Raw genomic sequence first — 27,809 nt, 5'->3', positions numbered from 1 at the left:
GGCATGGGATATTCCATCGTATACATCTCAATAGCAGACCATATCGACGAGAAGACGGGCGCTTAAAAAGCCATGTCAATCACATTTACTTTCATTTTTTATCTTTTGATATTTAACTATTTTACGTTAACCCTACTATTTCCCTTCGTTGAAGGTGAAATTTCCCAAATAGAGTTAATGAGCATCTTCTTTCTGAAAGGAGCCAGTAGTACTAAATTTAAAGTTCATTGGACCTACTCTTTAAAGATCTTTTATACATAAATAAATATGATATATATAAAAAAAAATCGATTTGCGATTTCATGATGCTTAGAAAGAGACAGAATACCTCATAGTCAAAAGCTTTAAACATATTAATAATGCTGTAAGTATTTTTTTAGAATTAAATATCAATACCAAAAAAATATTAATAAATTAATATACAAAAACTAGATTTCAAGAGAAGTGTATATATACACAAATGATAAAAATGTATATAACATAGGGCAGTACATATTAAAACTTTTTTTATTACACTTATCACCTGATTTTATTTTCTTAATGTTGGCAGCTTGTGTTTTGAATTTGCAGAAGTTAGCGAAAATTAAAACTTCGTAAAATCTACTTTTTAGATTTACGTATGTTATTATTGCATTATTATTAATTTGATCAAACAAAGTGAAACAATCTAATAAATAATTGTATCCCGTATAAAACTAACTTGCAATAATGCATTATATACAAAAATATTTGGATAAACTGCAAATCCCTAAGACAAATAATAAACCAATAAGTAATGGATATAAAACAAATATCTTCCTATATTGCAATTATTATAGCTTTTATTCTCAAAAGGTAAGTTTTTGTTATGATGTTAAAGTTTTTTATAGTTAAGTGTACCTACATAGAAAGTATTTTGTACAGCGATTTTCTTTTAATAGGTGTTGTATGTATTTGCAGGTTTTAATGGCCCTCTATGAAAAAAATATTGATTTTGAACCTTTAGTAGTAGACATTACTAAAGGGGAACAGTACTCGCCGTGGTTTCTTGAAATAAATCCCCGTGGCGAAATCCCAGTTCTCAAAGTCAATAATTCTATTATACCAGATTCTACCCGAATTCTAGATTACCTAGAACTCTACTTAGACCATGGTGTTTATATTATTTTAATTAATGAAATATATTTTAAGTTAAAAACAAATATATGACTAATTATTTATGTTTTAGATATGCCACCACTGATTGAGGTATCTCATGATAGCAAAACTTTAGCAACCATTACTAAGTTTAGAGAACTTATTGAGGCTCTACCAGCTGGTTTGATTACAGTGGGATCATTTTTTCACCCTCATCTTTGTGGCAGCCCTAAACTACCTTTTATTCTACCAGTTAGAGAAGTGCTTAAAAGTAATGTATCACACATTAATTTTATGACCATCAAAGAATTGTTAATAATTAAAAACTTACATCTTTGCAATAAATTATTTACAGGTGGAGATTTGAGTAGTTCAAAAAATCTTAGAAAGCTAGCAGAGGAAAATCCTTCAGCTAAAGGAGTTTTATTGTATAAAGCAGAAATACAAGACAGAAAGCACGAAATAATTGCTAACGAAGAAGAATATATTAAAGTATTAAATATAGTAGATGATGTTCTAGCCCAAGTTGAAATACAACTTAAAACACAAAGTGAAGGTAATTTATCTATATATTTTATAAATATTCTCTATGGTAAAAAGATCAATATTATAAATTTTAATACAACAGCATATTTATATTGTAATAAATTTATTTGAGTAAATGTTGCGATCTAAAGATAAATTTTAAACTTATTTTATCAAATGCTATATATTTATGTTTTTCAGATGGTTGGCTTTGTTGTGAAAAATTTAGTATAGCAGATATAAATTTGACTGTTCTTCTTCAACGACTTTGGGAACTAGGCTTAGAAGAGAGATTTTGGATAAATGGTAAACGGCCCAACATAGAGAATTATTTTGCCCGGGTTAAATTACGTGAGTCCTTTAAAAAGACCATACCTAACTTACCTGTTCATTTAAAGATGATTTTAACATCACAACCTCCTATTTATGTTGGAGCTGCTGGTGCAGTATCTATTGGACTTGTGTTTGCTTTGGCATATGTTGTCAAAAAACTTATCCGTTAACAATGTTATTTCATTCATGGCTAAAACAAACCAACAGTATCTATATCTATTAAAAATTTTTTGAATTACTTATAGGATCCAATTAACATAGACATAAACATATTTCACTTTCTTTTAAACTTTTTCATGTATATAGTAATATAGTATTTTTTATGACTGTATTATGAATACAGGAAAAAGCAAATGTGAAGATGATCATATGTATGAATTAAAATGATTGTATTTAAAAGCATTTGGCATGTAAATTAGATGTTGCCATTGTATAGAAGTATATTATGATTTATATAAGACCATATTATTTATTTACATAAGACTATATAGTATTATATAAGATCTCAGCAGAGAATACAGCATTAGTTAATCTTATCTCAAACATTATCCTGATTTGTCTAAAAAAATTACATCACTTATTGTTAGTTATGTAAGTTTGCATTATGTAAAATATTCATGCTTTATTCTTTGTTCTGATATTAATTACGAAACATAGAAAGATTATTGAAATAAAAAACAAAAACAATTTTCTTAGTGAAATAAATTATTATAACCCTGAATCATAAATGTGCATGATATATTTATTTCCCTTAATATTCCTTGTGTATATGTATAATAAATTTCATAAAATGGGACTTTTAGAATATGTAATATATGTAAGCGAGCAACCCGCCCCGGCTTCGCACGGGTGCAATGCTGATACTAAATATACTACAGATTGTCTTACAACGTTCAGTTTTTCAGTCGTTAGACTATACAAACTACTAAGCTCCTGAGTTTTAAATCTGTAAAATATTCATTTAAATAACATGATGTAAAGGGCCATATTGATCTATATTAAATGCACAATGTATTAAAGGTACTTAATTGGGTAAAGATTAATGTTGTATTGCTTAAAATCGCTTCGAAAATAAGCCATTATTTCTCGTAAAAAGTAAAGCATAAAAAATAGTTGTGGGCTATCCCTAAGAGGAAGACATATACCATCGCGGACTTTTTTGAAGACCTTTTTGAGGTGTACAATACTGTAATACATTATTTTAATCTATCTCGTAGGGTTCAGCCAGCGTTTGCAATGTAAGCGCAAAAAATATGTTTATTTAGGACATCACTTCAGAAACCTCGAAAATTATCAGTATTCCTCTACTATATATGTGCATTTATTATACATGTAAACCTTCCTCTTGAATTAATCTATATATTAAAAAAAACCGCATCAAAATCCCTTGTGTAATTTTAAAAACTCTAACCATACATAGGGACATACTTCGGTAAGCGACTTTATTTTACTACGTAATGATGATGAACATTTCAAAGGTCTACCTAGGTTGGTATAATGTAAACATTTAAAAAATATTAGTTACACAAAATATGGTGTAGACATATAAAAATTTAAAGTTTCCGTCACGACGACCTATTATGTGTGACGTACCTAACAATGTGTCCTTAATATGACCTTGTAGTCCAATCAATAAGGTTTAAGGTGATGGTGTAATTTTCTTGTCGGCATCTTATATTTATAATTTATTTACTTTGATCTGATTTAATTAATTACGTACGTACCCCAAAACAAATATCTTTGACATACGATTATTTTTTAGGTATCGTAGGTATTTTCTTTTAAGAAGGACACACTGTAATTATGGACTTGCCTCTGTGTAGTACGTTTTCATATCAAATTATTTACAGTGACGGTTATAAAAGATAGATGGAGCCCTATAATCTGCCTTTGTAAAAAAAATATCGTATGTATAAGAATAAATAAATCTATACTAATATTATGTAATAGTAACTTTTGTCCGTCTGTCTGTCACGCTTTAACGGCTAAACCGCTGAACTCAAGTTGATGAAATTTGGTAAGAAGCAAGCTTCAAACCTACGGAAAACATGCGGGCGAAAACTAGTTCCTTCAAATTTAATTTTTGATTTCTCGATTTATGTTTTCGGATAGTAATCTATATAACTCAGCATTAGCTCAGTTATCAGTAGGTAAATATAAAATATTATTTTTAGGCTTATTAAATTATGCACTTGTGATAACAGAGACTGCTAGAATTTGTTTTAAATAACAAAAAAACAATTAATAGGTTAAATATATATTGCAAACAAAGAATAACAAATATTATGAAGTAGGTATATTATGTCAGTAAATTTATTTTTAGAAATGTGTAGGTACTAACTACAAAGTGACTGATTGTTTATTATAATTTTATTTAGGTGGTTAATTTTTTTTACAAAATGCCTCATGATATTTAATTTAATTTAGTTATAAAATCCTTTAATTAAATAAAATCCTTAATAGTTTAACTTAAAAAGGTTAGTAATTTGCTAAAGTTAAATGCACACAAAAGTCTAAAATGAGGATTCCATAAAGATTTATTATAGACCATGATTCAAATTTAAACTTCTTAAAAAAATACAATATTACATAAGTACCAGGTAAATTTTATTAACAAACAAAAAAAAATGTTAATGCCTTAAAAATTGAGGAAGTTTAAACAATTCTTCCATATAGGCAATATTTTTACAGCCACCAAAACAAACATGTATAATTGTATATGTTATCACACCATTTTTATTTTAAAGCTTAAGGTTAAAAAGACCCAATTTATTAAATTATTCATTACCATAAATATTAAAATTACAATTAAGAGAAATATAAAAACAAAAACATTTATATTTAAATAGCCCTATTTTGTGTCATTAGATTCTACAGGTTCTTGGCTTTTGTTTATCGGCATTCCCATGAAGTGTTTGCCATTACTAATAATTGATCTTCTCCTTTGAGGTATATTTGCAGTAGCTGTTTTGTCTGAATTATATTTAAAAACTCCCTGACCTGGTAAGTTTGGAAGTATGTTAGGTATTGTGTACCACACTCTGTATGTTACAAACCATGTAAGTATTGCTATAATTCCACTTATAAATTTCTCCACCATAATGTGGTAATACAATATTGTTGATACCAACATTACATCCCATAATAGTTGAAAAAGAGCAATAACTATTAAAAATGCTCTTACATAGGGAGTAAACTTTTCATATGAAGTTTTCAGAATATTTAATTCATCAGTTTTGATATTTCTTAGTGGATTAACACTAGGTGACTTGTCATTAACGCTTCTGTAATATATTTCGTCACGGATATAATCCTTTATTCTTTCCCAACCATTAATAGCTCTTGCTTCTTCTATTAAAATTAAACTTGAATAAATTAAAATAAAACAGTGACCTGATATATCAAATCCATTCCAAAAATGCCCGTTTTTTAAACAAGTAACTTTATCGTCAAATTGTTTTGAATTGCAGCGGCCATATTTTGTTTCTATTATGTTAAATATTGTTGTCCATGTATACCAAAATACAGTAGCAATTAATAGCCTTAATAAATGGCCTGTAAAGATAATCTTTCTTTTGCCGCAACATGTAGTGTAAGAGGTCAAAAATACATATGGTACAGTCAGAAATAATGTCCAGAACCATCCAAGTTTTACAAAATATTGGTTAAATATGTTATCGCTTCTCGAGAAATATGACTTTGGAAAAGTCAGGACATCAGCTATAAGAGATAATAAAAAGAGAGCTCCTAAATAAATAGCTATTTTTAAACTTGTGTCAAAAAATAACACTTTCTTACAAATGTGCACAATCATAAGTATTAGAATTTCTAATACAGACGAGGCTTCTCGGATGGGCTTGGTACCTTTTGAATCTGGTGATTCATTATGAACTTTAAAATTCATTCGAGTACTTTTAAAACTGGCTCTGCTTGTCATGGTTTTAGAAAAACTTTCATAACTATTTCACTAATCGTTAAGCGAGTTCTACTTTTCGTTTCGACAAATCTGACAGAATGACAGATTCACTTTTATGTGACATGTGTATTCTGATTACTGACATAAATGTAAGACAATATCGATGTTACATTCTTTACTCGATATCATAATATTATATATAGTAATGGATATTCATAATCGATATTATAAATACTGATCATACGATACTACACCTTTTTTTTTAAATTGTTAGCTTAATAATTCGAGGAACGCCTGACGGTATGTTCTTTAGATATTCATGTAAAAAGCGTAAAAAAGTGGTCATGGTCATTTCACCATCTGTAAAGCTATAGAAATTAATTATATTGATCGGGAGATCGGGAGATCGGTTTGTCCGGATGGGCGATGGAAACTACGTACAGCACTATGTGCTTTATTATATTATAATGCTTACTAATGCTGCAACTAGAGCCTATTACTTATTTACGATTCGAAGGACAACTATAAAGATTTTATATCCAACATGCAGTGGTACATGAATGACAAAACCATAAGAGAACTTGGCTTTAATTAAATAGTAAAGTGACAATATATAACATTTGACCAGATAATCGAATACCATAATTTCTTCTTAAATTATACGTCAAAGAGGGTTTGTAAAATTTAACGACTACAACAAATTTGATTATAATATCATGCGATTTCTACGGTAATTGCTTCAAGGTGTGCAGAACCGAATTAATTGAACGAAAATTAAACGGGTAAAAGATACTTTTCTCTGTATTGATATCAAAGCAATATACTAGTACATACATATATCTAGCTGAAATTACAAGAAAAATTGCTTAAAAGAGTCTTAAACCTGATTAAACAAAATAAAAAAATAATAGACTTGCTCAAGGCAGGCACGACTGCGGTCTTGAAAGAGCTAGCCTGCCTCTACTCAACTCAGCTAGTCTGCCTCCTCCGTCATTAAGCACCGTAAGGAGTACCTACTCCTTAAATTAACTTTCAGAGTTATTTCCCCCGCTCTATTCCAATGTAAGCTAATGGACAACAGTGAACAATTTTCATTCAACACATGCAGGTGAAGTGAAGATTTTCATCGAAGCCGCGGTTGAGATTAAATTATAAACAATTAAACATTTATTAACACACAAATTTACAGATGGTTGATTTAAAGCCGCAATAACGCCAATGTAAATATCTGAGAAGAATTTACCATAGATGTTTATTTTGTCACTGTCAATATAATTCAACAATCAATTTTATTATAATCCATCTGTGCCATTTGCTTTCATGTCATTGTGTCTATGGTTATGTAGCGTTCTCGGTTCTATAATAAATTATATTTTCCCTCCATTGTATTATAATTTGCGTGGAAATTTAAAAGAATAATAATTGATATAACGTCTATCAACTCTTCCATTATTGTTTACTTTCCAAAGTTCAGGATGCGGAAAGTATCGAAGAGTCGTACGGACGATGATATGGTTTCATCCACAAATGGATCTGGATCTTTAAGCAATGAAGAGCATCAGGAAGCGGGGCAATCAGTTCATGACGAAAAAGAGTCTAATGATAAATTAGACGGCAGTGATTTTGAAAGTGAATCTGAGAAACCCAAAGAATCAACTAAGAAAAGTAAAGCTAAAAGTAAATCAAAGAAAAAAAAATCTGATAAAAGTAACAACAAAAAAGACGCGGAAGAAGAATTTGAGGTTTCTATTATTTGTTAAATATTTTGTATCATGAAGTTGATATTTATTTGACTTGTAAAAATGTGTTTATTTTTAACTTATATATTTTTGTAAGTTTGTTATTAATTTAATATTGAATACGCTTTTGACGAAAGTCTTGCATTTATTTTATTGTGAGAAATTGCCTCAATGTTTTATTACATTTTACAGGTGGAGAAAATTGTAGATTCTAAGAGAATCAAGGGCAAATTGCATTATTTAATTCGTTGGAAGGGATATTCTGTTGATAGTGATACTTGGGAGCCTGCTCATACACTATCATGCCCGGACTTGATCAACAAATTCAATGAAGAAGTTAGTTGACTATGTTTTCTTTATATACTCTGAGAACAATATTAAACTGTTCAATTATCTTTGCAAATATATTTAAAAATTGTGATTAGATCAATAACAATAATGATAAATATAGCTCATTCAAATGACAGAGTAGAGATAAACAAAACTTAAACATACATATTAGTCTGATTGGCTCTGATATTATATGCATGGTAAACTGTTTTTGATTAATATGTTTTACTTCCAATGTTCTGTTAACAACTATGCATAGAACATTCAAGATCTTGATAAATTGTTTCAGTTCAATCCAACACAAAAGTTGCTTATCTGTCTTTTCTCCTCCAGGAATAGATTAAGGTTTCCTAAAATTCAGTATGGTATTTTGTTTCTTTATCATTTAATTACATTATTTTATATTGTACCGAATTATAGCATCAATTTTTATATTGTGAAAACTCAAAAACATTATATTTTTTAAAACTAGAAGGAAAATTCCAAAAATACACCCAAGAGTAATAAAAAGAGAAAAGGTGTAAAGAAAGAGAGCAAATCACCACCCAAAAAGACTAAAACGGAATGGGATGGAAAAAATGCAGATGCCAATGCTGAATATGAGGTAAGTGTTTGAACATTATTGTGCAATTTATTTTGTTTCAAAAAATAATTCTGAATACTTTATAGTTTAGTTTCTATGCAATCAAAATGTGATCCGACCTTTTGGAACTGAAATAGTCTGTCCATTATTATTAGTAAACTCATGTCTGCTGACTTGCGAGTTGTTGTCACTTGTTTGTTAGCATGGATATTTGCATAGGATTTATAAATAAAAATGTGTTATTTTTGATTTATGGTTGTACAATTATATTAATTCCAATGTAAGTAGTAATAATTTGTGTTTCATGCGATTTGCTAATAACACAGCTATATTGTGCACTACTAAGAGTTTATGATTAATATATCTTTATTTATAATACAACACTATTACACTTAACTACTTATATCCACTTCAATGTCACTTCCAAAATTTTGTTAAGTTTTATCAATGTTCAAAATGCCATTACTTTACAAATCCATAGTGAATATCATAGATTAATCAAGCTCTCAACCAAATATGTCGCGTCAATTTGCTATCAAATGTTGTTTATTTGGCTTTACTCCTCTGATGGTTGGAATGAAATATACATACAAACAGGTACTAGGGAGATTTTACAATTTTCATTTTAATTTTGCACTGTCCGGTAGTTGTTTTGTTTGGTTGCTTTTGTTTGTATTAAGCTGCGAAATGTTTTCTATTTTAATTTACTAATATAATATAAAATATTAATAATCAATTGAAATACTATTATATTTAAAAAAAAAATCAAAAACTATTTTATAGCTATTATATTATGTTTCACTTAATGATTATTTAATGTCGTTTTTTTTAATTTTTATTATGTGTTATTTATTATCTCGAGCCGAGATGGCCCAGTGGCTAGAACGCGTGCATCTTAACCGATGATTTCGGGTTCAAACCCAGGCAGGCACCACTGAAATTTCATGTGCTTAATTTGTGTTTATAATTCATCTCGTGCTCGGCGGTGAAGGAAAACATCGCGAGGAAACCTGCATGTGTCTAATTTCAACGAAATTCTGCCACATGTGTATTCCGCCAACCCGCATTGGAGCAGCGTGGTGGAATATGCTCCAAACCTTCTCCTCAAAGGGAGAGGAGGCCTTTATCCCAGCAGTGGGACATTTACGGGCTGCTAATGTAATAAAAAATGTGTTATTTTTGTTAAATGCAGAATTTTAGTTTATTAACCACAACAATAAATATTTATATATCGATAAAATTTGAAACACCGTGTGCTTGAAACACTGGACGCCTGCAACTACGTTGGCGACATTTAGGGAATGCGTAGGCTCTTTTCTTGAAGATTCCTGTATTGCCGTATCGATTTGGCAAAACCGCCGGCAAAGGCTGGCACCATAAAGTGGTTGTGCGAGGCAGAAAATGCCTTAAAAGTCGCGTTGTTGTGGATATTCGTACATGCGAATGAAATTTGGAATTCTGACACGATGTCCAAAAGTGAAATTTGGCGGTCGGGATTAATCTAAAAATGCAGAGTGATCCAAAATCTCTACGCATATCCAAAGGATCCAGCAGGTCGGAATAAGCTGGTTCTAAAGAACTCCTACCCAGAGGTGAAAGCAGTTATTCATGTGCGGCCGAATTTTCGTCGTATATAGTTTTAGGCAAAGGGTCGACGTGAAGTACCTTCGCGCCACGTACGCTGATCTTTTCAGATGCCAAATTTACGTTCCAATTGTCTGCGACTGAATGAGTGATTACTTATGAATATCCAAGGATAGAAGTTTATTACGAACTGCATTTTGCCGGAGTTTAAAATCCGGCATCAACAAACCGCGGGATTATTGGTAGCGACTTTCCTTGGTCATCAAGAGTCGAGTTGGACGCGAAGACAATATAGCCTAGATAGTTTTCCTTCTGCCGTATAGGCCAATGACTCACCGGCCCTTTCCAGAGATGGAAAAGAAGGCTGACCGAAATTACCCAAGACACAGCCTTAGCGAGAGACCAGAACGCACATTCCTGAAGAAACTCGCACTAATCTCGCCAATTCTGCACATGCGTTATTTTTTTTGTAATATGTGTTGTTCTTATACGTTTGTCTATGTAGTATTTAGGCGGGAAAAGTGCGGCGACACATGGACTCGTATATGGCATCTATAAGATATCTATGATTCACTCCGTAGGCGTTGTATTTATATTGTTGTTACGAAGAATAGAGAAAATGTAAAGTGTCTAATAATTAATAAGTATTATAGCCCCTGTTTAATAATGATTAATTCTTGATTCAAACATTTTTTTGAAGTTTCTTACGTATCTACGTATTTACTTGGTGAGCCCCTACGTTATATCTTTTATATTAATAGCGTAAGTCGATTTTTGTCCCAGTGATTATGTGACGATAACTGCACATAAAAATCGATAATGGTCTTATTTTGAAGAGCTCCAGCCGTAGATGTGCAAAAAAATAAAGAGAATTATTGATTGCAATTTACTAAATTATTAAAAATAATAGAGAAAAAATGATTTTAGAGAGCGAAATAAAGTTACTGGCCGGTTAGAGACCGGTTCTACAGCTGTATAAAAAAATGAAAAACGTTAACAAATTAAAATAAATTGTTATCGACAAACTCCAATTCTAACTAGTTTAGTGTAGTGGTCTTATTTTTAACTAGTTTTCGCCCGCCTGTTAGGGTGGCTCATGGCTTTAGGTTTAAAAATTTCATCAAATTCGGTACAGTGGTTTAGTCGTGAAAGAGTAAAACTAAAAAGACAGATACAGGTTTGTCCGATTTCTAATTTTTTAAAGATAATATGCAAATGAATAAATTGATTAGTGAAAACACTATACATACATAATTGTTCGCAATTCGCCACTGAACGGTTCAAACAACAGTTCTAAGAATGCTTGCGCTCCGTGTGCCTGTTCAATTCACAATTATGGAATTTGCTCCAAACCTATACAATATGAGATTTAGGCCTGCATTAATAAATGTATAAATGTCCTACATATATATACATACAGCCTTATATTTTATGTTAGCGACCAAATTGTATTTATAATCTCATTATATTTCCTAACAAGATTGACGTCCGCGGTATCCGACATACTTGCATTGCCTAGCGTGTCGCGATGCGTGCGAACAATTTTTTTGGCCCGTTGCGTGGCGCATGTATGAACGCACTGCTACGGTTTAATATTTAACATGATGTAATTAATTCGTCTTAAATCTTTAACAGGTGGAACGTATTCTTGAAGTACATCATAAAAAGAATGGAGCTCGAGAATTTCTTATTCATTGGAAGGGGTGGGCTAGCCAGTTTGACTCCTGGGAACCTGAAAGCAATTTAAATTGCCCTGAATTGATAAAGAAATTCATGGATAAGGTAATATAAACGACCGAATCTTATTATTAAGAGCGCTTATTCCGGAGTAGCCCTTTTCACGAGACTTTTTAAAGGGATTGTGAGTCAAATATTTATCAGTTACTCAAACAAAAAATACTGTACAAAAAATTTAAAAGGAAAAAACGCTCTTTAAGTATAAGCATTTTAACATAAGGAATAATGTTCTTTTTTTTTTCAAAATCTATGCGTTAGTCAAAAATTTTTCAATTTAACAGGTGGATGTCGCTCGCTCGTCGGAGTCTAGAAATCTCAGGGTGGCACCGGAAACGACACATCGTTTTACATTGCAAGATCCATCGTCAGGCCGTCGACTCAGCAAACGTAGAGGGCAACGACAACGGTAACTTTCCATTTATATCAAAAACATATTAAATTACCACTTAAGTTTTTTAGTTCAACCAATTTTTATTTTGTCAAATGTTAATTACGAAAAGATGGAGGTATTAAATCATAATGAACAACATTTTGAAATTATTTACTACCCTTTTTTGTTTCAGTGTGCGATATGATAATGCAGAGTAAAGTTTGTAAAAAGGATTTTTTCTATTTAAGCTTATGGTGCACAGTACAAATTTTGTGCGTTATTATTTTATGTATGAAATCATTAGTCTTCATGAGCGCAGTGTTAGCGTATAGTGATGACTTACATGAAACATATTCTTCAAAAGGACCATTTAAAAACAACTTTAAAATTTATTTAAATTTTATTTTAAATAATATATAAAGCATTATTTAATTGAGTTAATAAGAAATATACTTTTGGTTTATGGTTGTGTCGTATGAACGGAATATGAAAGCATTTACGGGAATCCAACCACAAAGGATGTACGAAATATTTGTACTATAAGTTTTTAAATAAAAATGGTATATATATTCACAAAAAAGCAATATTTATGTTTTCATTAAGGCATTGCTGCAGATAGTTTTAAGCGTTAGATAACGAATGCTTAAAACTATTTAGTTGTTGTCAATTTACAGTTCGTCAAGAAATGCCACGCAATGATTTAATTAAATAAAAACAAACAAAAAGTGATGCCTTGAAATTTCTCAGTTCAATTTATGATCTCAAAATGCCTTTAAATAAAAAAATCGTTGGAAAACAAAGATCTAATAATGTTAAAAAGGGTTGGCCCGTACGGTGACGTAAATAAATAGTATCCTACGTTTTTTTTAGCATTATCTTATTTTTGGTAAATTAGTAATTACTGGCATATTAGTTGGAAGCAAATTGATAAACAAATTAGTCTTAAAATGTTTTATGAATGTTTTGTAATTGTTTTAATCTAATTTAAAAGTAAATGTTTTTTTCTTAAAAAATCACTAAAAGTCTAGTTGACAAATTGTGTTGCAAGTATTAAAAATGGATATTTATAACTTTTAACTAACTTTAGACTGTTTTATTTTTATTTTAAAACAGTTTAAAGTTTTATATATATATTAAAAATCGTAGGATAGCTGCTTATGAATATCACCAAGATAGTATCAGAAAACTTCGTTACTCCATTTTTTGTTTATTCTGCAAAATACATATTAGAAAATATTATTGAAATTTCGTTATATATATACCATAAGAATTATTGAAATATTTGCATTTAAGTAATATATTTAAAAATGGAGATGAGAAGTTTTATTTCGTTAATACTGCATCAATGTATATACTTTTAAAAAATGTGCAATAAAGTAATAACAGGCAGACTTGTCTATTTCATATTGCATTTTATATGCGTGGGGTATGTTAACATGATAAAACATTATATTGCGTGCATGTGTTCTTCAAAACTAAGTATGTATTTGTAACCTTAGTCTGATATATGTAATATTACGCGAGACTAATTTCGCTCTGTGTAAACATAAATGTTATATATTATAGTTTTCAAAAATATTGTCTTATTATATAAATGTATGTTTAGAGATGACTACAGGCGTATAATATATTTAAGTATTCATGTATCATGATCGTATTCTGTACGCAGTTCAGTTGACGGTTGATTTTAAACTAATATGAAATGCGTACTAGTACACGCTCGTAACTACTTGCAAGCACGCTCTGTATTTAAAGTGCGTGATTTTGTTTATACAATTTAGTATAAACAAGCCTTGTGTAAAATAATTGTTGGTTTTCTTAACGATTAACACTGCACCACATATTGTCACGTCAGTAGCCATTTAATGGTAAAAAAGTATTGTTATATTTTCGATGATAGTTAAATGGCAAATATTCTTATAAAATAGTTAGCAATTCAACAATTGCCAACGATATAAAAATTATATTCATAAGATTGCTATTTCTTTTTAAAATTGTGTTATAATATATTTTAATAGTCTAAAACGAAACTATTTTAGGTATTAGATTTAATAAAAGTCTTACATCTCTGGAGGTGTTTTTTGATTTTGAAGTACATTTGTTAATCTGTAGAACGTGTGAAGTAAATTAATTATAGTTAGGCTAAATATATCTCCTATTGCCGTAAATTCGTGTAGAATTTGTTTCATTTAAATTTATGGTAGTTGTCTTAAAATACACAGTCGCATATCTTAAAATATTAATTAAAACACATTTTAATAGTTATTTACAAATTATTGTAAATCATATACTTTACTATTGTAGCGTTTATTGTAACTTTGCAGTAAAAATAAATAGTCAATGCACGTAAGAGTTTTACTGTTCTAATCAAATAATTGCCCAAATATCTCGCTAAACTAACAATAATAATTGGTCGTGAAGCAACAGAAGTTGAAAATATTAGTTTTTATTATGATACATATTGTCTCAGATACATTAATATAAATCAGCGGAGCGGCAAATAGGTTATCGTGTTACATCATCAATCATCGTCATCCCCGACCCTGGGAACTACGATGCTCTGTCCTCGTGCCTGTTGTTGCACTGGCACACTCATCTTTCAAACCGGAACATAACAATTCTAAATATTAATGTTTGGCAGTTGAACAAGTGACGAATGTTTATCACTTGTACCAAGACAGTTTTGCAAAAAGCCTTGTCACTAATTGATACCTGCACAAAGTTTTTGAAGTGATAACATCTCATGGGAGGGTAAACCGCTTCGTTACGTAACGCGTTACGGCGCCAGTCTGTCTGGCGCAATTCCCTTTCTCTAATGCATTATTATTTGCAATTCTTGAAAAAATTACATACCACATTGTTAGGGCATTTTATAATCAAAAAAAGATTTTATTAATAAATAACCTATAAAATGACTTACTACTATTAAATAGTTCAACTTCAATTAGTTAAAGTTATCACTTCAATCGGGCGGCCCCAGACGCACGCGTATTTTTTTTTTTTTTTTTTTTCAAGCAAATTTACCAACCGAGAGTCAGTGATCACCACTACCCATAGACATTGGTGCTATATTAACTTTACCTTACATCGTCAATGCGCCACTAACCTTGGATGCCCTTTGTCCATTTTCACTCGTCCTTTACACCGGAACACAACAACACTAAATGTTGCTATTTAGCAGTAGAATTTCTAATGTACAGGATAATGTAAATATATTGTGCTGCTAACTTATCCCTATTCTTAAGATCCAAAACATTATTTGTCTGCACCCTCAAGTTAATAACAACAATAAGCCACGATACTAAGAAAAATATAAACAATACAAATGGCTGTTATCTAACTTTTGTAACCGGATATCACGTATATATATAAAACAAATTAGATATTTAGGTATAGGAAATGTCTTATTTAAATTCACATAGCTAGATAAAATATTTATCCAAGAAACAGATTATTTGAGTATTTTATCCTATATTAATACGGACATTGTGAGGCGGCCTCTTTATGACCCCGATCGAAACAAGTACCTCCGAGTGGTGCGGTGCAGTTCTGGGTCGCGACTGATCGGTATATCACTACAGTCGCATACTGAACGTTGGCAGCGACACTATATGCCTAGTAACTGCTCACTTAACGTTTAGTAACTAACTACTCGTTTAGCGACTTATTGCGGTTCGTAATTGATTGAATTGACAGTAATTATTTTAAAAAGTTGTCTCATTTTGCTCGATATCTACGTACACCTACACTATGCCCTTCGAAGACGTAGACTGTAATCGTATTGTTGATAAAATATATATTTTGGTATGTAACATAATCAATTACCCCCTTTAGATATATATGAAATACAAATTTTACTCATAGTTTTACAAATTAAAGTCTTTTCTTCTTAGGTAACATTTAATCTCACGATTCTTAAGGCCATACGTCGCTCAATATCACATTTTATATATTATATACATATTCACTGGAAACAGTCGCCGTGGTTAATATTATAACACGTACACATTACATTAGTCTGCGAGTCTAAATTATACTCGGTCAATCTTGTTTCAGGGCGAGATGTAAAAAATACATATTTTTCATCGGCGAATTATTTTGGAACTAACGGGGATAAAAAGTATAATCTATGTATGTCGAATCTCTTTAAAATGTACTGCCATCATACTGAGTTGCGAAATCCATATATTAGCTTCATACTATTCTTTGTTTTATAGTTTGACGCGAGGATGTTTCAAGACAATAAAACTGGAATACACATAATATATTATATTATACTAAGTAATAAATACGGACTCAAGTATTTAAAAAAAAAGCACCGGTCACACGACTCCGTCTAGGTCGGGTCGAGGCGGGGCGACCAGCTGCAGGTTGTAGTCCTGCGGCGCGGCAACGCGTCGGCGCGGCAACGGCGCCAGCGACAGCGACTCGCTGGGCGCGCGCCGCCCGCACGCGCAGCTCGCCTCCGCCTCGCAGTCGGCGTGGAAGGCGCGCGCGCAGTGCGCCGTGCGCACGCCGGCCCGCGAGCCCAGCGGGCGCTCGCAGCGCCGGCAGCGCCCGCGCACGGCCAGCCCGCGCCGCGCCGCCGACAGCGCGCGCGCTAGCGCCTCGTGCGACTCCCTCCGCAGCACGCGCGTCACGCACTCCCACACTTCCCGCCTGCCGGCGCCGCCCGCTAGAATGGTGAGGGCCACTCGTGAGGAGTCGCAGGTCTCCACCACTAGCTCCTCGATAGGGAGAAAGGCGATAGCTTCGAATAGCAGAGTCGGCGGCACGGAGCCGACGCTGCGTAGCAGTCGCGTCCACATGTCCGCGGCCGCCTGCGGAGGGACGGTCGGCGCGACTCTCAGGCACAGACCGCTGGCCTCGCTTATCAGGTTGGCTTTAGTATTTTCGTCTTCGTTTGTCGATATTAGGGCAAGAAGAGCTTCGAGAGCGCCCGCATAGTCGCCGGTGGCTTCTAGGCAGACCGGTTCCGCTTCGCGAAGCCTTAGATCTTTTACGATACTCAGGGCGTCCTCCGGCCTTATGATACCTGGGTTCTTTATTAGAAAATCTTTGACGTCACTAGGATGCAAAATACCCAGATTTCTCAAGTAAATCGCAGCAGCATCGCCGCGGAGACGCCCCATTTCTATTAAACATTGTCCAAATTCAATTTTACATTTAGAGCTTAGACTGTCTAGAATCGTGCCGAGTGACTCATTACAATTTTCATCCAACAGAGCGGCTGCGAGTCGTGGTCTTAGTTCGACGAGTGCTGAAAAATACGGCTGGATACGAAGTCTTGTATCAGCATCGGCCTCAACTCTTGTCCTGAGGTACTCAAAAAATTCGTCTATATCTTGATCGGAGGGATTTTGAATGTTAAGAAATTGTTTTAGAGCTTCGTCGTGTTTATCTAGCATGGAGTCTATTCGCCAGAGAACGCGCGGCCGCAGAATTGCGTCTCTGTACTGCATGAGCATTTGGTCTCGTTGAGTTCGTATTCGCGTGAGTATCGCCAGCCACGCCCGATCGGCTCGCTCGCAGTCAGTATTGTCTACTAGCTGTTGCATATTTTTTATCACTTCCTGGTCGAGCGGCAATGCGCCCGCTTGTAGCTGTCCAGCGATAAATTCTATAATTTCTACTCGTCTTTCGGACTCCTGAAAAATCACAATGTGTCAAATCACATATGTATACTCCTCGTTTTTTATATTTTTTGCGAAATAAGTTTTAATTTTTTTAATATTATAATTATTTTTAAATATAGCGATACAAATAATCCTTAAAGGAACAACAAGAAATGAGAGAGACAATAGTTTAACTATTTCTTGGATGCGGTTTAAATTTTCATGTCCTATTGATGACAAGCTAGAAAGTGTTGAGAAAATTATATCTCGTAAGCACGAGCGTCACTTACTCATACAAATACATGGCGATAATAAGTTAACAGGGAAGAGCCCTTCGCGAGTGAATGGATCCAAAGTCGTTTTACATCGGCACCGCTAATAACTCCAATGGTACATACACGGTACATCAGGTACAATACCACAGGCGAGCCGCTTCAAAACAAGTATCCCGTACCTGCAGGTCGGCGGTGCAGGCGAGCAGCGCGCGCGCCACGCGCAGGCGGTTCTGCTTGCCGAGCGGGCCCGCGAAGGGCGGCTCGCGCGCGCACTGCTCCAGCAGGCGCACGGCCGCCGACGTGTCGTGCCGCACCAGCACGCGCAGCGGCGAGCTGCCGCCGCTCTGCGGGCACACAGTTATAGCTCCTAGTCGGTGTAACCGATGCTGCGTTTTTATACGAATGCTTTACTAAATTTGTATGTAACTCACCTCCTCGGCGAGAAGCGCGTGCAGTGCGTCATGGCGGGCGGAGGGGCGCGCGTGTGCGGGGAGCGCCCTCCCTCCCGCGCCGCGGCCTCCCAGGGCGTCCGCCGCCGCCAGCAGCAGTGCGGCCCCCGCACAGCCGCAGGGAGCCGAGCCTCCGCCGCCACACGTTGGCTGCACGTGCGCCACTAGCTCGCGCATTGCGCCGCTGCATCCGTCTGACAAGTCGAGAGGAGCAGTTTATAGATCATTCGGTCTATAGAGTATTCGTTTGAAATTATGGAAAGTCCGTTTCCGAAAAAATTTAATTTTCGACGGCGACTGAAATGAATATGTTTGAATTCGTATCGCTGACAAGTTACACTGAAGCGATGTATCGAACACGATATGTTTTTTTTTTTCAATGTCCAACTTACTATATGTATTAATAATTTATCGAGTTTTTATCTGAAATATAGCACATAGAGCGTTATCTTGGGGACTGTCGTATGACCCTTGGGGATTTAGGTAAGAGTAAGCGTGTTTCGTTTGGCGCACCAAGAGCGGCGGCGATGGCCCCCACGCCGCGCCACAGGCCGCGCTGGCGCGTGAACACGCTGGCGCGGTGCGGGTCCAGCGACGTCAGCGGCAACGACGCCACCACTCGCTCCACCAACTCCGGCTCGAATTCAGCTAATTTTTCGATGAGATCCTGGGGCCACATAAACGAATACAAACGTTAAAATACACTGTATCGTGATAATGCACGCACATGCACAATTATTAAAAGAGTTAAAAAATCAATTATTCTTATTTGAATTACGTAACATAGTTAACTCTTTTACTCGATTACCTGCGTAAAATCTGGCGAGGGTGGTGAGTTAGAAAACTCGCCCCGTACCGCGGCATCTCCTAACGCTTCAACGAAAGCTTGTTCGCCTGAACAATTCTCCCAAAGACAATTCCACAATTCATCACTGAAATCAATAACATGATAAACATCAGATGTATTTATTTTGTATGTAACGTTGTCATTCTCGTCGCTTTTTATTGAAATTTTATTTGAATGCTTAAAAATAATTTAGTAAAGATCGATTCGCTCACGAAGGCTCCTGCTCCTTCAATTATCGGCGTGCATTAAAATAAACTTAAAAATTAATAGTAATTATAATTTGTATTTTTCCCGTCGTTACTCTTACTAATGCACACAGATAACAATTTAACGTGGAGAGGAGCACTGCGTGAGTGAATACATCTATAAAACACATCACATCATCAAACATCTATATAGCTCACCTCATATCATATTTGAGACACAGCTTGACAACTTGGACAGCAATATTTTTATTGCTTAATATATGGGGCCTATCTGCTAAATTTCCAATGAATTCGATAGCTAGTTTTTTCGTTTCAGGGCCCTGGGATGAGCAGAGCAATCTGAGAGCTTGCGTATAACGTCCAGATGTTATAAAAGCTTGTGCTCTGGCTAGAAGATCACGAGGTTTTACACGAACGACACCTCGACGTCCTAATAGAGCTAATGTCCCTTCCGATATACAAGCACCTCCTAAAGCACTCTCACCCGCCTTGCACATAGCCCGAGATACGCGACCGTCTGTCCAGTGGCCCTTTAAATATATAAATGATGCATTATTAAACCGACAAAATATTTAAAACTCTTATTGAAAAATTTTGCTCGCATTTGATTCGTTGTTACATTCTCTATTTAATAATAATTGTTAAAATATTTCAAACAATGCAAACACAGTCACGAGGTATAAACTAAATTGCTTCCTACAGTAAAATATTTTAGTACACAATGAATTTAACAAGTAATTATTTGGTTCGACGTAGTCAGTAAAAACATCAGTTGAATTAAAATTGTGTAACACATTTTCCATTATAAAATTATTGTTATTTGCTAAACTCACCTTAAAGAAAGCAGATGAATATACGGGTTCTATTTGAGATAAATCTAACGGTTTGTCGTAATCATCGCCCCATAGTCGAAGGTTTTCATCAGAATCAAAAATAGCCAGACCACCACCAAGCCAACCGAGCCATATCGGCGAGGATTTCAATTCCACGCGTTGAACAGGTCGCAGGTTAATTGATGATCCACTTAATGATACTGCAAGCCATTGCATAATGTTTGCACGTGCACATACTAGCATTCTAACATCTAATTCGCACCACTCCAGGACAGGTAGTATGTCCGGAGGGCCATCCAATCGTACTCCGGCAGCACGACCCCCTGCCACAATTATCACTCTTGATAGAGTTGCTAGGGCCAGAATACGAGCATCACGAGCGCTCATAGCCACAACTTCACCACGGGCTCCCGAAAATAAACAGGAAACTCTAGCAGAACGTACACCTAAAGGCCTTGAAAACTTTATAAGCCATACAGATCCTCCTGTGTCTAATGCTAGACCCGATGTTCCAGCCCAGGTGACTCTTAATGTTCCCCATATTTCTCCACCAAGCACGACACGTCGAAGGATTATACCGCGTATACTCTCGTACTGGTATACTAAACCACGTGCAAATCCAGCCAAAAGGCGAGTGCTATCGTGATTATATGATAAACATGTTACAGCCCCATTATCGCCATTTGCATCACAAACCCATCGTAAAGTTTGATCATGAAATGATAGGATATGTCCGTGGGCTGTCCCTACACTCAGTCTCCCATTAGATCCTATACTTAATGTTGTTGCGGCACCAGCTGATGATCGTTCCTTAAAAACATTAATAAAATATAAATAAATCCAAACAACAAAAAAACAATAAAGAATAGTATTTCATAAGCTTAAATGATTTAAAGTTTTAAGCATGTTGCCTGTTTGTGTGATAACTATATGATAACTGTTGTCTGTTATCATACAATGTAACACTAATTTAAAAAAGTAAATAGTTCACTATAATAAATACATTTTATCTTTTGTTTTTTATTTCAACAAGTATGTCACCTTGATTTTTCGAGTGTGAGTGAATATTTTGAGTAAAACTATTCCAAATAAATATTGTTAAAAAGTATTGATGTTTATAGATAACCATTGTAATTAGATCAATTAATACAATATTATATTCAACGTTATATGAATAATAACTTTGTGGAAGAGCATAGATACACCAAGAAAGTTACTAATTATAAAACAGTGAATTTGATGAGTAGCATCAAACATGACATTATTACATTAACATTATAATATTAACATTATATACAATTCATGATTTTTCAAAATAAAGGAATTAAATAATTAGTAGAATTTTATTATGATTGAGCTACATTATTTTATTATCAATAGTTTTGTATAGGCATTTAAGATAAAAATTACACCAGCACATCATAACATAATTTTTTTGCAGTTGACAATTTAAGTTTTGACTTAAATTCCTAAAAGTGCTAATTTATTTGATAGATTTATTATATATACTATTAAAAATAATATAAAAATAGGCAAAATATGAAAAAGTAATATGTTAAATACTTCCTTTTGAACCAAAAGTGTCAAAATGTGTTTCTAAGGATGGAATGTATGAGTAAAGAATTTCTTGATATTTACTTTTACTTGATGGTTAAAGTGTAGTAGATAATGTGATACATCCTATGAAAGATTTATAGGTTCAATTCACACATAATAACAGAATATATATTATATCTAAGTTTTTGCAACTACTTCTTATGGTAGGTAGGGCAATAAATTTCTATGGAACTGATACTAACTCTGTGTGAATATCTATTTATGATGGTCCCTACATATTTAACTTTAATAACTTACTTGAGCTTGTGTCAATTGCTGAGAAATAGCCTGTAAGAAATCAACTTGCAAGGCAGAACATGTAGTAGATTCCTCAAGATTCTTAAATGGTAATTTGTTTTCATTTTCTAATACATCTGATGACAAAACTTCTGCCAAAGTTGGAGCTTCACTAGCAGGTAAGGCATATTCGATTTCATCAAGCTAAAATAATACATATTTTTGTTCAAATTTATAGTACTAATGATATATACATTTAAAAAATACTTAAAATAAATAAACTTTTGGCACTTTACTATTGCCTACCTCTTCAAAATCCACATATTGAAGACTTTCAACCGACTCTAAATCAGAATCTAGTAAAGATTGGGTTGAAGGTGTCTTTAATAAATCCATCTTTTGTTATATACTTTTGAAGACATAATAAATAAAACAAAAACTTAAATAATCATAATTAACAAGGTGTCACTAGATATATATTAAATTTAAGTAGCGGTAAGTGAATAACGTCTGAAAAAATACTGTACGACTGAATATGACTTTTCGTTTTCAGATTTCATCGAATGTTTAATGTTTATAACTTTGACTTATGTCATGTGTCATATTTCTGAAATTTTCATTTATGAGGTCGAAAATAATTTTAATTTACTCTTAAAATATAGAAATATTGAAGCCTTACTAGCGTAGAAATTGATAATTTATTTATTTCAATGTTATTCATTATATTCGCTCACAGGTAGCAATAATTCTATTAATGTAGCTTAAATGAGAACGGATTAGAAATCGATATAAGTTACAATAAATAAATGATTTTTTGTTTTTTTGATCGAATTTGCAACAAAAGTGAGGACAAAGAAAGAAGAGCTTACTTTTTTGAGATTCCTCAAGAGAAATAGAAAAGTTCAGAATATAAAATAAAAAGCAGATGAAGCGCGCGCAACGTTATAGTGTAGCAATAAAAGCAAATACAAATTCTCGATAGCGCGCAACAACGCATCTTTTTGTTAATACGTTAATGATTAATATTTGAATGAAATTATTGAAATAAGAGCAGCAACAGTACTTTTGATGTATAAACTAAACGGGAAATGGGAACGAAGTTCATTTCTATTTCCCGTTTCATTCAGAAAATTTGTCACTACCAAGTATTTGTGTAGACTTTTGACTTTGCATTCATTTTAGTTGCTTTACTGTAATGTTTCGCATGATCCACCTGCCTGTTATGTTATATTTTGTGCCAAATATATTCTGAACGAAAAATATTAAGCTACATTAATTCATAAATTCAAAAATGCCATTATAAAATAAAGTTGAAGAGAACTCAGGTGAAGATTTTATATTCTGTGTTATGTTCATTTTACGTTATTATGTACGCATTCAAAGATAAAATTAACGTTATTAGTAATATAATAAAATTCAATAAATATACCTGATAAATTATATGGAACTTAAAAATAAAAAGGTTTTTTTTTCCAAAACTGTATCAATCGAATAAAATGGTATTGTATCGATTAAAATATCGAGACAACATGATTGATGTAGTATCGATATTTGAAAAAATCGTTATGTATAACGTTAACGATTCACGGACATCTTTAATTCTTGAAAGTTGAGTTGAGATCGCCATACACAATTCATCTAGTTTACCAATTTTGAGAATACAATTTGTGAATGTGTTATACTTGATCAAACAAAGGTGTTATTTCTTAAGCTAAAGAATTGGAGTTAAGCTAATGTAGTGTTTAGACAGGTAATTTGTATAGGTGAACCTTGACAAAAATAGGCTGTGGCTGGTCGCCATCTTGTTAAAGATTTAATTTTTGACCCATCTACAAGAGTCGATGATAATTTATAATATATTTATAATATTTGTATAAATTTTGTCATCATGACTGATAATTCTTCTAAAGAACCCCCGTTACAAACTATGAGTGGCATGCCACCCAACCACAACCCATGGATGTACAGTCTTTATCACCAATACAATGGGTATCACGGTGGCATGTTCCCGCAGTTTTATAATCATCAGTACTTCAATCAAATGGGAAATTCTGGAGGATTTCATAACGACGGTCATCATTTTCAACAAAATAAGGACAATAAAGTTGATTTCGGTCATCCTCAGTTTTCCAAACCTCCGCCTTCTTTGTTAGGAATGTCTCCACTTGATGCCAGTCGTCCGTTTAATAATCAATCCCCCATCAGGTTTAATCTCTCTGGTAATAGAAAATCTGCCCCCATCCCACCAAACGAAAATCCTCTTTTGGCAAATAGCAATGCTAAGAAAAAGCGCAAGAAGGGAAATAAAACAAACAGCGAATCAAATGAAGTTTTGTTACCCCCTCTGCCAGATCATCCGCCACCGCTTCCTCCATGCCCTCCGCCTGATTTACCTAAGCCTCCTCCACCTCCTCCGCTGGATGTTCCATTACCACCTCCTATTGCAACTGAAGATATTCCCGAACCGCTAGAAGAACCTAAAAGTAACAATAATGAAGAGAATGAATTGGAGAATATTGTCCCAATTGACAATTCTTCAAATTTTTTAAAATCATCTCCAATACAAACAGGAACATGGCCTGAGAGCTTAGAAAGGTACATTAAGAGATGTTATGAGAAGTGTAAAACAGCATTTGATCGTGATCAAATTGATATATGTTTAAAGGGACGTATTACAGCTGCAGCAAACAAAGATGAAATATGGACTAGAAACTGGGATGAGGAACCAATTCCTAGTGTTCATAGTGAAAGGAATAATTTGTCCGTGAAACCGGTTCGTGGTACATTAGCACTATATCAAAAGTCTGAGGCTGTTTCAGAGCTTTATAAGGGAAAACCTGCATTAAGCACAAGAGGTTTTAATGGACACAAGAGCCCTTCTCAGAGGAGGCGTAAAGCTCATTCTAGAAGTCACTCCAAATCTAAAAGCCCACCAAGGAAAAGGAATAGGTAATATTCACTTTTTGTTGTAGTAATTATTAATTTATTTTATTTTATCTAACTCCTTTAGATCCATTAACTTGATATTAGTCCTATTATTAGTCCTGTCTCTATTTAATAGGCCTGTTTATGTACAAAGAAGGAAACAGTATTTAGATACTGTTTCCTTTTTTTTAAAAAAAAGCTTAAAAGTATATAATGTCTATTTAGAAAAGTTATATACATTAGGAAGCTTTTTTTCCTAGGTTAATATAAGAGATTCATGAGAAAATGTAGCTTTTAGCTTAACGTATTTGTTGGAAAATGTGTAAATTAACTAATTATTTTTCAACAGCACTTCATCTGGTTCCAGTGATGAAATTGACGATAAAAAGAACAAGAACAAAAATCGTCAGAAAGTCAAAGATAGATTATCATTGGATCAAAAGAAACCAGAAAAATTTCAAAAAAATAATAAGAAGAAAGCTTGTAATCAATTTATAGTTGAGGATGTCCAGGGCAATGCTGAAAAATTGCAGAAGAGGGCACAACGATTCGGAAATGTAAATATTCCAACCATAGCTAGTTCTGTACAAGCAAATACTAAGAGGCAGCAACCCTGTCCAAGAAAGCCTATTATACAAGACACGGAAGGAGACTATGAGCTCAATAACATGCATATTGTGGGAACATCTACTGAAATTGAGAAGTCTTTCTTGAGGTTGACTAAAGCACCAGAAGCTTGTGAAGTGCGACCTGTAGCTGTATTAAGGAATTCCCTTAGAAATGTTAAAGAACGCTGGATAGATAGACAAGATTACAGATATGCATGTGATCAATTAAAATCTATAAGACAAGATTTAACAGTAAGTATTCTGTCTTCTTTGCATAGACTAAGGCAAGTTGCTAATTGTGCAAATAATAATGTCTCTTAAACAGAGTGTTCAAGTATATTATATTACATCTCTTTTATAGGTGCAAGGAATACGAGATAATTTCACAGTTGAGGTATATGAAACACATGCTAGAATAGCTTTAGAAAAAGGAGATCACGAGGAGTTCAATCAATGTCAAACACAGCTTAAAATGCTCTACTCCGAACTACCAAATAGCAGGGCTAATGAAGCTGAATTTAAAGCTTATAGGATATTGTATTATATATTTACCAACAATACATTAGGTATGTTATTTCTTGAACATTAGTAACATATTCCAAAATAAAATGATCATACAATTTATTTATTTGTTACTGTTTCAGATCTTACAACAATATTTCAGCATCTCTCTAAAGAGGATAGAGAAAATGAATGTATTAAGCATGCACTAAATACTCGATGTGCATGGGCAACTGGAAACTTACATAAATTTTTTGTGTTGTATAAGACAGCTCCAATGATGGCAGGATATCTGATAGACTGGATTGTGGACAGGGAGAGGAAAAATTACCTCAAATTCATCATAAAGTCGTATGTCTTTTTACAATATTTTTTAAATATTCAGTTTTTAAAACAAATAATTTACTCTAGGTTAAGAACAACAATGCAGATAAATATTCATTTTAAAAAAATGGTGAACATTTAAAGACATTTAAGACATTTAATCATCATTGGCAATCTTTGTGGAGTGCATAGCCATTTATCTTGAAAACATTAAAATGAGATAAATACATTTTTATTATTACAGTAATTGTTAAATACATTTAGCTTAGACCATTTTTTTAAAAGAAATACCAACCTTCGGTTGGTTTGTGTTATTTAATATTTATTATATGTGCAGCTACAGACAGAGTGTTCCTGTGGACTTCATCGTTCGAGAGTTGGCGTTTGAGTCGAAATCTAAGGCTTTTGAGTTCTTGAATCAATTTCCTCTATCTTACACTGGCAGCGATCAGAGTCACATTGATTGCAAAGCCAGTCTACAAGTTGTTAACCAAAACATCTAACATAACATATGTACATTTGTGCATAGCCGTCCTGTTAAAATAAATTTTTTTGTATGTGTGATAATGTAAAGGCTTTTATAGTCTTAGGGTCAAAAACTTCGGCGGAGTTAATACGGCCCACAATGTTATCCACCTTCGTTTTATTAGGCTCAGACGGCAACACAATATCGCATCACTACAGCTTTAGCTGATGAAGTTCTGTTAAACTATTTAGTAGCAGTTTTGGTGATAATGCTCGATTTTTTGAAGATTAGTGATTGTGCGCAAGGAATCTGCTACATGGAAAAGGAAGACTAAGTGAAAGGACAATTCAGCAGTGCTAAGACTTTTTAGAAAACAATGCATGTGCATAAAAGGACATTAAAATAATTGTTAATTATTCTTTTACTGTAAATACGACAATTTTTTATTCATCTGTATATACTGTTATTATAATCATAAATTAACTTTTAATTGCATTAATCTCTTGTATGTATCAGGCTCTAATATGAAATTAGATTTTTCATTAAAATTAGTTATTTTATTTTTTAGTTCCTAATTTCTTTTATTAATATGTTGTATTGTACCTTCATATATACTCAAAAACTACAAACGTTATACCGAAACGATATCAAATTTTCTTAATTTTTTTCTTTAACTTATATGTATACTACAAGA

The 27,809-nt window shown here is 33.5% G+C and overlaps 5 protein-coding genes across 5 annotated transcripts; 3 read left to right on the top strand and 2 right to left on the bottom strand.

The window, feature by feature from the left end:
* The first annotated feature begins 541 nt into the window (after positions 1–541).
* LOC125069244 (ganglioside-induced differentiation-associated protein 1) lies at positions 542–2,696 on the top strand. The gene is made up of 5 exons (XM_047678668.1): positions 542–834; positions 940–1,132; positions 1,208–1,387; positions 1,472–1,672; positions 1,843–2,696. The coding sequence occupies exons 1-5, from the start codon at positions 709–711 to the stop codon at positions 2,142–2,144; spliced, it is 1,002 nt and encodes a 333-aa protein (XP_047534624.1). The 5' UTR covers positions 542–708; the 3' UTR covers positions 2,145–2,696.
* A 1,796-nt stretch (positions 2,697–4,492) lies between these two features.
* On the bottom strand, positions 4,493–6,011 carry LOC125069216 (acyl-coenzyme A diphosphatase FITM2). The gene has a single exon (XM_047678623.1). The coding sequence runs from the start codon at positions 5,909–5,911 to the stop codon at positions 4,826–4,828; it is 1,086 nt and encodes a 361-aa protein (XP_047534579.1). The 5' UTR covers positions 5,912–6,011; the 3' UTR covers positions 4,493–4,825.
* A 1,206-nt stretch (positions 6,012–7,217) lies between these two features.
* LOC125069432 (chromobox protein homolog 1-like) lies at positions 7,218–14,306 on the top strand. Its single transcript, XM_047678927.1, has 6 exons — positions 7,218–7,632; positions 7,822–7,965; positions 8,432–8,563; positions 11,762–11,908; positions 12,145–12,269; positions 12,427–14,306. The coding sequence occupies exons 1-6, from the start codon at positions 7,366–7,368 to the stop codon at positions 12,449–12,451; spliced, it is 840 nt and encodes a 279-aa protein (XP_047534883.1). The 5' UTR covers positions 7,218–7,365; the 3' UTR covers positions 12,452–14,306.
* A 1,813-nt stretch (positions 14,307–16,119) lies between these two features.
* LOC125069405 (vacuolar protein sorting-associated protein 8 homolog) lies at positions 16,120–22,843 on the bottom strand. Its single transcript, XM_047678895.1, has 9 exons — positions 22,598–22,843; positions 22,313–22,495; positions 20,459–21,268; positions 19,824–20,155; positions 19,381–19,504; positions 19,086–19,239; positions 18,555–18,766; positions 18,303–18,467; positions 16,120–17,881 (listed from the first exon to the last, which is right to left on the bottom strand). Exons 1-9 carry the CDS (start codon positions 22,685–22,687, stop codon positions 16,556–16,558), a joined length of 3,396 nt encoding a protein of 1,131 aa, XP_047534851.1. The 5' UTR covers positions 22,688–22,843; the 3' UTR covers positions 16,120–16,555.
* Positions 22,844–23,883: 1,040 nt separating this feature from the next.
* On the top strand, positions 23,884–27,658 carry LOC125069194 (leukocyte receptor cluster member 8 homolog). Its single transcript, XM_047678598.1, has 5 exons — positions 23,884–25,240; positions 25,566–26,076; positions 26,186–26,390; positions 26,469–26,676; positions 26,987–27,658. Exons 1-5 carry the CDS (start codon positions 24,180–24,182, stop codon positions 27,150–27,152), a joined length of 2,151 nt encoding a protein of 716 aa, XP_047534554.1. The 5' UTR covers positions 23,884–24,179; the 3' UTR covers positions 27,153–27,658.
* The last annotated feature ends 151 nt before the right edge of the window (positions 27,659–27,809 follow it).

The sequence above is a fragment of the Vanessa atalanta genome, chromosome 15, assembly GCF_905147765.1.
Source record: "Vanessa atalanta chromosome 15, ilVanAtal1.2, whole genome shotgun sequence".
In the NCBI taxonomy this organism is placed as follows: Eukaryota; Metazoa; Arthropoda; class Insecta; order Lepidoptera; family Nymphalidae; genus Vanessa; species Vanessa atalanta.
The sequence above is the reverse complement of the archived record's forward strand: the minus strand, read 5'-3'. Positions and strand labels throughout refer to the sequence as shown.

What these genes read in the sequence shown, in the direction of transcription:
- LOC125069405 (XM_047678895.1), bottom strand. Translation starts at nt 22,687, where the DNA reads ATGGATTTATTAAAGACACCTTCAACCCAATCTTTACTAGATTCTGAT. An exon ending in AGCAATTGACACAAGCTCAA is followed by an intron (nt 21,269 to 22,312) that starts GTAAGTTATTAA and finishes AATGTTTTTAAG; the next exon opens with GAACGATCATCAGCTGGTGC. An exon ending in ATTCATCTGCTTTCTTTAAG is followed by an intron (nt 20,156 to 20,458) that starts GTGAGTTTAGCA and finishes ATATATTTAAAG; the next exon opens with GGCCACTGGACAGACGGTCG.
- LOC125069244 (XM_047678668.1), top strand. Translation starts at nt 709, where the DNA reads ATGCATTATATACAAAAATATTTGGATAAACTGCAAATCCCTAAGACA. An exon ending in AGAACTCTACTTAGACCATG is followed by an intron (nt 1,133 to 1,207) that starts GTGTTTATATTA and finishes TTTATGTTTTAG; the next exon opens with ATATGCCACCACTGATTGAG. An exon ending in AGTTAGAGAAGTGCTTAAAA is followed by an intron (nt 1,388 to 1,471) that starts GTAATGTATCAC and finishes AATTATTTACAG; the next exon opens with GTGGAGATTTGAGTAGTTCA.
- LOC125069432 (XM_047678927.1), top strand. Translation starts at nt 7,366, where the DNA reads ATGCGGAAAGTATCGAAGAGTCGTACGGACGATGATATGGTTTCATCC. An exon ending in TCAACAAATTCAATGAAGAA is followed by an intron (nt 7,966 to 8,431) that starts GTTAGTTGACTA and finishes TTTTAAAACTAG; the next exon opens with AAGGAAAATTCCAAAAATAC. An exon ending in CGTAGAGGGCAACGACAACG is followed by an intron (nt 12,270 to 12,426) that starts GTAACTTTCCAT and finishes TTTTTGTTTCAG; the next exon opens with TGTGCGATATGATAATGCAG.
- LOC125069216 (XM_047678623.1), bottom strand. Translation starts at nt 5,911, where the DNA reads ATGACAAGCAGAGCCAGTTTTAAAAGTACTCGAATGAATTTTAAAGTT.
- LOC125069194 (XM_047678598.1), top strand. Translation starts at nt 24,180, where the DNA reads ATGACTGATAATTCTTCTAAAGAACCCCCGTTACAAACTATGAGTGGC. An exon ending in CCACCAAGGAAAAGGAATAG is followed by an intron (nt 25,241 to 25,565) that starts GTAATATTCACT and finishes ATTTTTCAACAG; the next exon opens with CACTTCATCTGGTTCCAGTG. An exon ending in CTATAAGACAAGATTTAACA is followed by an intron (nt 26,077 to 26,185) that starts GTAAGTATTCTG and finishes TCTCTTTTATAG; the next exon opens with GTGCAAGGAATACGAGATAA.